General features: G+C 41.7%; 1 protein-coding gene across 6 annotated transcripts in view; it reads left to right on the forward strand.

The window, feature by feature from the left end:
* Window positions 1-6: 6 nt before the first annotated feature.
* LOC124538592 (sodium/potassium-transporting ATPase subunit alpha) overlaps window positions 7-12,884 on the forward strand; it is a 46,461-nt gene continuing 33,583 nt past the window's right edge. For 2 of the 6 annotated variants that reach the window (XM_047115699.1, XM_047115698.1), the window contains exon 1: window positions 7-102. In XM_047115699.1, the coding sequence (XP_046971655.1) occupies window positions 79-102 (24 nt within the window). In that variant the 5' untranslated portion in view covers window positions 7-78. The remainder of the gene's footprint in view (window positions 103-12,884) is intronic. The other 4 variants (XM_047115697.1, XM_047115700.1, XM_047115702.1 and 1 more) reach the window with 3 other exon arrangements.

The following is a 12,884-nucleotide window of genomic DNA, read 5'->3' on the forward strand; positions in this document are numbered from 1 at the left end:
ACATAACGTATCGATTTGTAAAACATTTGATACGAAACTTCAACAACAAATTAAACGTCAAACTGTTTGTGTGTGAAAATGGCGTCAAAGGAATCTCTTGATGTAAGTAAATTTTCTTTTTGATTTACGACCTATATTTAATATATTATTGACTGATAATGTCCGTATTAGATCGACGCATTGTTGTAATTTCTAAAAATACTTAAACGAGTTCTATGGACCCAGTAAATCTAGTAAAGACCACGCCCTTCCAAATACTACTAGATTTTTCAATATTAGCGGCTTTTATTCCAAAACTTGAATAAGAGGACTGTAACTTCGGTTCTTATTAGAAGAAAATACATTTTTGAATCATATTTCCGATTCGAAAATTATAATATAATCGATTTTATTTCTTAAAACTTCATTTAAATGTAACATGAATGCGAAAATGATAATGCGGCTTGTTAATTAAACGAATGGTTTGAATAAATTATATATTACATATACTACGAATTAGAACGTAAATCGGTATGTAGGTTACGGATGTATTGATTTTTGTCACTCCTACTTAGTTTGGACGTAGGTGATTCGATACTCTTAACTATGAACTTCTATCAAATCAAACTTCTGCTTTCATTCTGTTAAACATTATTGTTCAATTTGATTAAAATACTATCAGGTACACATTGTCACAAAAATCATTACTCAGGAGATTATTTTTTAAAGTAAAATATTTGTTCAATACATATTATTATGGGTGTGTTATGACATTGTCTCTTTTAATGAAACATTCAATTTAATATCATATGAACAATTACATAACTTATATATAAATAGGAATATGCAATAATTTTCCCTAATTTAAGTGTATTCCAAAATACTTATGTAATAATGTCATACAGACCATTTGACCTACCAAGCTTTTCACTTTATAGATAAAACCGTGATAACTAAACTGAACTCTTATATATCAATGTGGCAGTAGCCTGTACAGGTTTTACGTTGATCATAGTATACTTGGCTGGTCTTGCCTCTTGCTTATTCGCTTTAGAACTAAAACTCACTGGAGCAAAACCGAGGTCTGTAAGTTTTTGTCAATAGATCCTCAGTAGAGGAACGGAATTTAGATGTTCGCAATGTCACTGTTAGATGAGTCTGAACTCATTTGATTTTCAGTAAGAGTTGCTTTTTAAAAGCAAAACTGATATCAATTCTCTTTTCTTAATTCAAATTAGAAAAATAAAAGAATATTTCTTTTAAATATCTTCACTGGTACTCTTCATATGACCTTAGATGTTATTGATTGATTTATTATTATGATGCATGATAAAATGGCACAATTATGTATTTCTTTGTGTGAACTTTACCAGCTTCGCAAAAAGCGTATATGTACCTTGCACGGTGTTTAGCGCGGTTCGATACGGACCAGCGCCAATTGAGCGCATCCGCATTTGTGCCAGAGGACACAAGCACGCTCCAAGACGCGCTCATCTTCGCCCAAGGTTACGCCGGCATAGGAAAAATACCCACATGAGCGAGTAGGTTGTATTTTATTGCGGACATTTCGATCTTAATAATATTATCACCTTCTATTAAGAGCTATCTTTTAGTATTACATTTTTCATCTATAATGAAATAAATTTGATTAATATTTATTGCGTCTTTCAAAGTCATGTCGGTATTCTCGCTATCAAATAAAAATCGCGATTGACATAGCTACATTTTTATGCAACGATTTGATTTTTGAACAGATAATATAGTATTAAAGCATTGACGTCATATTTTATAAATTTAAAAGAAAACTAATTGATTTACAAATATGGTTTAACAAATAATGAATGCCACCCCTTTTGTATAAAGTGCAATAAATTTAACACGAGGATTTTTTTTCGTATAGCAATACCATTAATATCTTAATAAAATGATTCGTATTAAACGTAAGTAATATAAAAGTACAAAGTATAATGAATGTGCATATTAATTAAATAAATTACTTGTAGATACCATCACTTGTATTCGATTCAATGTATGGCCATTACCGAGACATGAATAGTTCGACCTTACCAGCCCATCCTAACATTGTATAATTCACTTTACACATTGCAGGATGCATGGGACTACTTGAATGACTTATTTATCTCATATTAATTAATGTATTTTACATTATCTTTTTACAACCAAATGGTCGATAGCTGTTTAAACACGAAGCCTCCTGATGTTGAATAAAAGTTAAGAAAACAAATCACGACTGACATACGTCTTATATTAGGGATGGGATTGTACATGATTTTATTCAATTGCTATATATGTGTTTTTACACTATAAAGATTGATAAATGCCGTGTTGTAAAAGACTGTAATATTGTATATGGTTTTATTTATTTTTATTACTGACTACATCTTGTTGAAATACGACCACACCTAAGAAAATCGAAAGAGACGATGCAATACAGACCTTCTGTGTAAATCTGTAAATAAAGGATCGGCAATCTTCTGTTTGTTAACGGAGCAAATTTAATATACTCAATAAATATACTTTCTCAATATTAAAGATAGGGAGAAGAAATTCACAATGTATCCTCATACCCATGATTCTAATTTCCATTGAAAGCCTTTACCTGAAAGGTTAAACCTTAGATCTGAATAGGAATATGAGTTTTGTAATTTTTTTTAATGTAAATTTAATTAAAGATATAATTACATTCTTCTCATTTTCATCTCTCATTTATTTCTCTATACCTATAATTTTATTATGATGTAAAAATTAGGTTTCTCATGTAAACGTAACAAATGTTTATATCGGTGTATTTCATCCTACCAGTGGTATAGATGGTAATCGTCTGACATGTCGTCTAGTGCGGGCTAAGGTCCTCTCTGCTGACGCAAGTGGTCCTACTTCCCGTAGGATGTCGGGAATGAGAGCGTGTCCTTATAAAACTATCGTGGGTAGCCGCTGGCGACTGAATCCGGTCGACTTTAATGGTCAAATTTAATATGCAATCTAAATTTTTGTGTGAATATAATATGAACAGCTTGTCATAAAACATTCGGTTTTATTATCATTTCGGATAGCAGCAATGAAAGCTTTCATAATGAGGATATTATTCAGGACGATCTCGGCAAAGCCGCATTGCGTCTTGTTCTTATAGTGATTTAAAGTTTAATTACATAAATTCTGCGTAACAAGTCAACGTCAAATAACAAAAGAATGTACGTTGATATGAAAAATTGGTATGTAGTAAAAAAAACAGGGCTTGCAATGTGTTTTAATTATTCATCTATTTAGACTTACATACACGAAAAGGTCCTACAAATACTAGAATTACAATGGAATGTTCAATCAGAATTATTTCTACAAACTTAAATGAATAACTTTGATTCGAGGCAGTGAATAAGAAACCCTATTAACTGCGTGACCTGACTCGAACTTACTATACAAATTATTTCTATTTCACAATATAAAAGTCTATTATTGGAACCATGGAATCATTATGTAACTTTGCTTAAAATATTAATTAAAATAACTGAACTCTACATGTATAGTAATGGCTATTTACGTTTAAGCTTTGATATAATATAATATTTTATTTACAAATTGCTTTTTAATTGAATATCGGTTCTAAAAACTAGCTTAAACAAATTGTTTTTATCGTCTTTACTTATGTTAAAGTTACCAGCAAAATCGATTATAATCGTAAAATACGGTGAACATAAAAATCGATTAGGCTGGTCTGCTACCGGCATGAGACAATCGATTTCATGTATTATTTGAGTCGAAGCAGAACGTAGACGATACGAAGGCCGATAGCAATAGATAAAGGTTTATGCTTGCCAGACGCAGGCTTGTACGTATATTACGTAATACGGTTGGAGTACCAGAGGTACTGGCAGACTGCGAGATTACATAACAATGCGTGAGCTATTCTTACTGAGATGAACCGAGGGTCGGTTACAACGAGTTGCTGAATTACAAATTCTAGTCTATCTCCAACTCATGAAATTTTGAACATACTTAACTTACATATTATACTAGATAAAGTTGTGAGACATTTGAACGTGAGGCGACTATCTACCTACCTATTTAGGCCTTAATTTATTTTAAAACTAGCGATCCGCTCCCAGCTTCACACGGGTGTAATATACTACATTACATTGTTACTTCTAAAATTATCAGTGTATTTTAACGTATGTAACCGTAATGTATTATATTCAAAAACCTTCCTCTCGAAATACTCTATCTATTAAAAAAAAACGCAGCAAAATCCGATGCGTAATTTTAAAGATATAAGCATCCATAGTTACAGACAGCGGTAAACGACTTTGTTTTATACTATGTAATGATGATTAAGATAATAGAATTTGATTGGTCAATGCTTTGCAATGGAAAAATTATTTAACTTCTAGTAAATTAAAATTGAATTAAAAAAAAAGCAATCGAAAACCCTAATTGATTCAAGATTACCTGTATATTAAAGATATCTTTAAGCAAATCTATTGATGATAATTTATCGTCTCAAATTACTTCTCGATGTCGATTTTCTGTAACTTTTCAAGTATATACGATTATTGAAAGAATTTCCGATTTAAATTCTTTGAATTTAATTTTCTTGTATGTTTTCTCTTAAAATTATATTTATCTCTTAAAATTACTGAAGGTGTATTTATAATAGGAGTTCTTTGGAAGACTCTCGTTGATTCTTTGATCGTAAGATTTGATCAATATACGATTACATAAAATAATTTTATTTTGAATATTGAATTGAATCGCATTTATACTCTCTCGTTACATAAATGTATTGATTTTTTATGCAAGGCTATTTTTTTTTAATTATTCAAGTATTTTTTTTTAAATTTTCTTACGTGCTATATCTATTAAGTTTTGAACCTTCAGTATTCTTATCGTAAGGTATTAAACTATCAAATGAAGACTTATTTAGATTATTGCGTGCAACTCGCTCATTTTTCGTTTACTGTTAGTGTCGAATTTTGAATATCAGTTTTTCAGACTTTACAAAATATTATATATATATATATATATATATAAATACTACTATGGGTCCTAATGTTTGAAATTATTCTCTTCATGAAATAAATGCTATAGGCAAGAGTGGAGCTCTACAGTTGCGCTAGTTTTATATAAAAATAGACGACTCATGTTAATGTTATTTTAACTAACATAAAACAATGTAAACTGTATTTAATGAATGCTTTTATGGCTTTGTGTTAAGTGACTTTTAATGCGCGATACGAAATAGATTATATAAATACAGAGAGAAAAGAAAATACTTGTTCCATCATCCTCTATCGGTGCAGATCAACATTACTTAACAAAACCATCTCATCTTTCAAGCCTGTCCTATTTTTTCCGTGTTCCGGTTTCTTTTCACAATATATGTACTTAGTTCGATTCATTATAAATAATATCATATCTATTCACAGCCTTCATAAAATTAAGCCGATAACTTTATCGCAAAATTTTTGGAAACAGAATATTTCAGCTCGGCATATTATATGCCGTCAACGAAAGTCGTATAAGTATGTGGTATTATTTTTAAATTTAACATATATTTGAAAATGTTAAAATATGAAATGGTTACATAATATAGAACAAAGTCGGTTTTCCCGGGCATTCAGCTAGGTGCATTGGTCGGTAAAGGGGTCGCCATCGATCGGGGCAACTCGTCGCATGCACGCCGGCTAGATGCACTGGCGCCAGTTTGAAGGCAGTTATATTTTATGAAGTCGTACACCGACAAATAGCGATTACGTTTTTTTTTTATTTAGGCCATTACAAAAATGAACCATTTTATTTCTAGATAATATGATGATTTTTAAACGAAATGTACTACACTCCTATTCATAAATAGATATTATAGGTATAATATAGTTCAGGTAAAACTATATTTTGCTATAATTTAAACATTATTGAATTCGAAGTATAAATAAAATGTGTGTTAACATACATAGGAATCAGGAAGGAGCCTATTAAATGGCGAAGCGGAATTAATTAGTCGTGGAAGGTCAGTTCACTATCCAGATTAATTTGGTGTCGAGTTGGGCGCGGCACCATCGAATGAAATGCTTTTATAAAAATGTAATTATCTTAAATACACTTCAGCATGTGTGTTTATTGAGTGGAAACACCTCGTGGAAAATAATTTGAGCAGAAAGCAAGCACTAAACGTTAGTGTAAGCATAACGTTTTTAATCAAGTTTTTATATAAAACAAACAAGGTATGAACAAGGAGTTCAATTACATATGTAGAGACCTTATATGAAAAATTAATATTAATACCTTTTAATAACTTTATGACAATGTGTTGAGTTAAAACAGTACACTGACAATCAACGTATTAAAAATTAAAATATATACGATTTAATATATACGAGTGTTGTATTAATAGCGATATTAGCTAATTCAGAAAAAACTGTATACATCTTTTTGTGTATTTTAAGTAGGTATTTAGGATTACCTGTCTAAAAAAGTCTAAAATATCATAATTATTATAAGCCCCATGTTCGTCCCTCAACAGTTGCGTCATTGAGTCCGAAATACTAGCAATTTACCATTATACTATTACACCTGTCATCAGCCATTTTTCGTATGTCATAGCTCCATCTAGGAGTGTATACTATGGGCATAACAAAGTACCGCAACTCGGCTCAACCTATATAAATACTAAATAAAACTCTAGGGAATACCAAAGAGCCTCTGTAAGCATTCTGTTATAAGATGTGAAAGGTCATGGGTTAAAGGATTTTTAGGTATGTGTGCGCACGTTGCTAACCAAAAATAAGTCTTTAAACAAAATCGTTTGCGACCTGATAATTGTTTGCCTTGGATATTATATATCAATGTCCAGTGCTTTTTGTCAGCTAAGAATACTATTGGGATCCCTTTTCTAAATGTTCACCGTGATCGAAAGTTCGTTGAGATGGAAATAATTATGTAATTGACACATTATAACTTTTGTGATTTATGTCATCGGATACAAAATAGCATAAAATATAATATTATATTGAAGTTGAGATTTATTACTTGGTAAAAAATAACAACAATTCGGAGTAGTCTCGACCTCGTCTAGCGAGAGAGCTGTAGTAGAAATCAAATGTTTAATATAAGAAAAAAGTTCCACTGTATTGTACAATCTTCCGGCAAGTGTTCCAATTGAAAATTGTGAGAAAGGAACAAGTTTTTTAAAGCGGATATAAAAGTTCACGATATCTTCTTTTATGTAGACCATCCCATTGTTACCAGAGATCGATTCAGAGATAGGTGGAGTATCAAGCGCTGTGAGCTTTTTTCCGTGCATTAGCTTTACTTCAAGTGCTGCCGTATTGATTAGGACAGGACTCTTAGTTGTTACATAACACGACGCGACGCGCCCCTTACGCCTGCAGACTATCGTTGTAACTTACTGTAACCTACTTTCAGTAACACCCTCTGCTAGTATACTGTTTATCTTCTAAATTTAAATTATATAAATATTACATTTTGAACCTATACTATGGATATATTTTAAACTATTGATAATGCAAAATGAGTTCCTTTTTTAAATTTAATTTAACGAATGAATGACGAGCAAAATGTCACCTGACAGTATCGATGGTATGATGGATGATGGCGTTTGCTCAAAGACATTGGCACTGTAGGAATTAGCAACCACACCCTAAACTGCGCTGCGCTGTCAAACGTGGTATCTGAGACGTAAAGGTAAATTGTTCTTAGTCAGTGGTTGTACTGGCTCATTAATTAATCATTATACCATTTTCCAATAGCACAAAGTACTGATATTTGTCTGCAGAATAATCGATGAGAGACGTATGTGGGTACAGCCCACCCACATAGGCCGGCCTTTACGAAACCATGGAAAATTACACGGTTATTATATCAAAAATTCGAAGCCTGTTATTTATGTATTACGTTAATAAAATATATAATACTATATGAAATTTCTATATAACCTGTACTAATATTTAAACAGTCTGTTTGGTAGAGATCTACAAATCCAATTTGAAAAAACTTTGTGTTTGGAATATCGAAGTTTTATTTAACATTTATCGAGATTGTTTAGGCATTATTGTGATATAACATTGTGCTACTCACGGTGGCAGAGCACTTAGCGCGAGTGAATCCGTGAGGAGTAGCCTGTTTTATATATGGAGTGCCTTTTCACAAGTTAATTGAATATTGAGTGACACTCGGAGCCGTCATTACAGCATCACATGAAGCGAGTGGTAGATAAAATGATACTCAAGCATTTTATATGGTTATATGATAATGTAATATCTAATTTAGCTTAAGTAAGAGTGATATTCTCAGAGTTTTTTTTTTTTTTTTTTTTTTTTTTTTTTTTATTACGCTGGAAAAACGCTTTGCGCGCTTCCCCCACGTGATGGAAAGTGGGGGGGTGTGTGGGACTCCCCGGAGCCCTGAACGCCGAGTGCGCCCAAGCACACCGGGTTTACCCACTAAAAAACCAGCGGTACCCTCTCCGTCTTTCGGCGGACGCCACGGGATCGCTTACGCATGCTACCGTGACGCCCTGACGGTCGGCCCGCTTATACGGGCCTCCAACAGCTAGGGGGGATTCCCAGGGTACTGGGACCCCCCCGGTCCCTACGGCGCCTATTGAGGCGGAGGGAGAAGATGCGCGTAGCGCCTTTTCCTTCTCCCCGGTCGTCTTCTGCGGAGCGAGTCAGCGGCGGCATTTTTTTCCCGCTCCCGCTCCGCTGCTTCCTTCTGCGACATGACACTTTCGCAGAAGGAGCGCATCTCTGACCAGCACACCTCGCTACCGAGCATGGTGTTGATAACGCTCGGTAGCGAGAGGTCTCCGCCCATAGTCGCCGCAAGGATGTGCCTCTGGGGCCCCCACGCAGCACACTCGTACAGGGTGTGGTACGCCGTGTCCACTGGCGCACCACACTCGTGACAGGAGGGTGACTCCTCCCGCCGCGCTATCCCGTGCAGGTACTTACCGAAGCATCCGTGTCCGGTAAGTACCTGCGTCATTCTATACGACAGTGTGCCGTGCTTCCTCTCGACCCAGCGACTCAAGTGGGGACGGATCGCCTCCACTGTCGCTAGGCCCGCCGTGGGAGTCCCCAGATCCTCCTGCCATCGGGCGATCAGGGCTTGCTGGGCTAGAGCCCTGATCCGCCCGATCTCCGCCGACCCTGAACGGTCGCCGCGGTCCCTCGCCTCGACCCGGAACCGGTACACTTCCGCGAGCACCTCCGCCTGGAGCTCCCAGGGCGGATCGCCCGCGAGAAGTGTCGCCGCAGTCCACGACACCGTACGGTATCCTCTGATGCCTCTCACCGCTATGACCCTCTGCGGCTTTCGCAGCAGAGCCCGATTTTTAGCGGTGAGGGCGTCTATCCAGATCGGGGCACCGTACAGCGCCATCGACCTCACTACGCCGGAATAAAGACGCCGGCATAGCGACCCCGGCCCTCCCACATTCGGAAGGAGGCGACCAAGAGCGGCAGCGGCGTTGATGAGCCTTGGGCCGAGATGAACAAAATGCTGCCCGAAGCTCCATCGTCCGTCCAGGATCAGGCCCAGATACTTCATCTGGGCCTGCACCTTGATAACCGTCCCCTGGACGGTGATACTCGCCCCTCGTGGGGGTCCTTTTCGTGGACCGTGAAAGAGGAGGGCCTCCGTTTTGGATATGGAGACCCTCAAGCCCAGCATTCCCATGCGGTCCACGGTGAGAGCCGTTCCGACTTCGGCAAGGCGAGCCGCCTCCCGGAAGTCCCGTCCAATCGCCGTGACGAGAGTGTCGTCAGCATAACACAACACCCCCATCCCGGGAAGGACGGGAGCCCGCAGGAGCCAGTCGAAACCGACGTTCCATAGAATTGGGCCGAGGACCGACCCCTGTGGAACGCCGCAGCCCACTCGATGCCGGACGATCCTCCCATCGACCCCCGCCCAGAGGATCTCCCTGTCCTGGAGGTACGCCTCCAGCAGTCTCCTCAGATAGGTCGGCACCCCATGGTATCGGAGTGCCTCCCGTATAGTCTCGAAAGGGAGACTGTTGAAGGCGTTCGCCACGTCAAGCGACACAGCCAGGACGACCTGCCCCCGGGCCACCGCTTCCGTCGTCCGAGTCTTCAGGGCATTCAGGGCGTCGACTGTCGATCGGCCCGCCCTGAATCCGTACTGCGCCTCCGAGAGACCCGGACCGACCTCCTCGAGGTGCTGAACGAGACGGGCTGCGAGGACCTTCTCGAAGAGTTTTCCCGTCTCGTTCAGCAGCACAATTGGCCTGTATGCCGAAGGGGAATCCAACGGCCGACCTTCCTTCGGCAACAGGACCAACTTCCCTTCTTTCCAAGGCTTCGGAAACTGCCCGCTGCACAGACACTCGTCGAATAGCTCCCGAAGCCTTGCACCTAGGTATTCCAGGGCGTCGCACAGAATACGCCCTGGAACCCCGTCCGGACCCGGCGCCGTCTTCCTGGCCCTCAAGCGACCGAGGGCCATCTCCATCTCCCGCTCCGTAATCAGTGGTGAAACCACTGGGTCTTCGGTCACGGAGCGGGGCGCCATCTGCGGAGGGACGTGCTCGCCTGGATGGGGGAAGAGTTCCCCAACCAGGCGAAGGAGGAGTTCCGGTGGCATCGTCTCGATGACGGGGGCGCCTTGGGTGCGGAACTTCCCGCGTACACCGCGGTACGGGCGCCCCCACGGGTCTCGATTGAGGCCCGCCAGAAGTTCCTCCCTGGCCTTCTCCTTGGCCTTGCGTATCGCCAGCTGCAGCTCTTTTTTCAGCTGGCGATAGGCGTCCAGCAACTGTCCCTCCAAATCCGTGTCGAGGCCGTTGCGTCTTCGACAGCGGACGTAGGCCCTCCGTGCCCGACAGCACGTCGCCCGAAGGTCGGCGATTTCGGGCGACCACCAGTATACGTGTCGGCGCGGAACTCTGCGCCGGGTCCGAGGCATGGCCGCATCGCAGACTTCCTTGAGTGAACTGCGCATCCGGCCTGCCAGCTCCTCTGCGCTGGCGCCCTCCCTCCTCGCTGCGGAACCCCACCGCTGCACGATTGCGGCCTCCTTGACCAGCTCTCGATCGACCTGGCCGAGAGACCACCTCGGCAACGTGGTCGGCACCCTCTGGGGTTCCGCCGGCCTGCGAGAAGTGGAGATCTCAAATCGGATGTACCGGTGATCCGATAGAGTCTCCACCTCCTCCTCCACTCTCCAATCAACCACTCTGCGTGCTACGACAGCAGTGGCGAACGAAACGTCCACCACGGAACCCCCGTTATGGCGAACGCAGGTGTGAACCTGTCCCCTGTTGAGAAGGGACAGGTTGGAGAGCAGGGCCCACACCTGGACGGCCCTCCCTCGCGGATTCGTGACAGGGTTACCCCAGGCACGCGACTTCGCGTTTAAGTCGCCGAGAACCATTATCGGTTTCGGCGACTGCCTGGCCACCGCAGCTCTGACCAAGCCGAGATAGGTCTCGAACTCAGCCAGGCTGCGGTTAGGGGAGAAGTACGTCCCGACGACGACGTACTCCCCCCACCCCACGACTACGTAGCCCGAACCCCTTTCGATGAGTGAGAGGGGGGGCCCCGTTCCGCTCCTCGTGAGGACCGCTACGGTGTCGTCCAAGTCTCCCAGCCAGTGAGGTAGGGGAGGGACGTAGTAGGGTTCACAGGCCACCGCCAGGTCTACCTGCCACTCCGCCATGGACTGCAGTAGAAGATCCTGAGCCCCGGCGCAGTGGTTGATATTCGTCTGAAGGAAGCTGAAGTCTGCGCTCATGTTGACATTGCAGCTTCCTCCTCAGCCTGGCGTCGTCCGACGTTATTGGTAGTCTGAGTAGCGAGGGCCACCTTACCTTTCGTGATGGGGGGGCTACATTCTTTAGACCCCATCACGTGCCCGGAGGGCTTGCCGGCGTCTGCGCATACTACGCAGCGCAGCTTCCCGGTACATGTAGACGATTTGTGTCCATCAACGCCGCACCGGTAGCAAAGGCTTCCTCGTTCCGCACTGAATGGGCAGAGCAACCTTGTATGGCCTAGACCCATGCACTTGTAGCAGCGCAGAGGGCGCTGCTCCATCACGTACACTCTGGCCGAGCTCCACCCAACCAAAAGACGACCGGTGTCAGCCAGCTTTTTTGCCGCAGTTATTGGACAAGACACGAAGACCATACCCATGAAACCAGGTCCTCGTGAAATATCCCCGCACCTTACCGTTTCAGCGGGGCAACTCCCCTCGCGAACGACTGCGGCAATAATTTTATCTTTAGTGACGGAGTCGTCTAACCCTGTCACCTTGATGTCCACCTTTCTTATGGGGCGAGCAACGTTGGCCACTCCATCCAACACCGTACGGAGCTTGTCGGCTAGTTTCTCTGCCTGTTCCGTCTGTGCTTTCGGCAGCTCCAACACTCTGGCCCCCGTCGCTGAGCGTCGAACTTTGAGCCCACCATTGATCCCAAGGTCTTGGAGTTTCACGCTCTGCTCAGCGCGCTCCAAGACCTGAGCATACGTGATGCCTTTCTTCTCCGCTTCCGGCTGCAGAGTTAATACCACTGCAGCTGTACGAGGCGCGGACAGCTTAGGCTTCGTTGCTTGTCCAGCCTTAGGCACCATAGGCGCAACTGTGGTGGTTGCAACGCTCGGAAGGGAAGCCGGCTTTCCCTTCTTTCCCTTTTTAACCACAGTGGACCAGGACACCTCCTGGACCAATTCTCAGAGTTCCTATATAGCACTCAATTAGATTATCGTATTAAAATGTGTGCATACTTTATACGTAGGGTGAATTGAATTTTGAAGTAATTTATTTATGCTGTGGTCGAACTTTTACTATCATTATTCAAATTTTGAAGCAAACATCTGTAATTTCAGTAGTTCGGGATGGGCAAAATAATA

Source organism: Vanessa cardui, chromosome 20 (assembly GCF_905220365.1).
Source record: "Vanessa cardui chromosome 20, ilVanCard2.1, whole genome shotgun sequence".
NCBI lineage: Eukaryota > Metazoa > Arthropoda > Insecta > Lepidoptera > Nymphalidae > Vanessa > Vanessa cardui.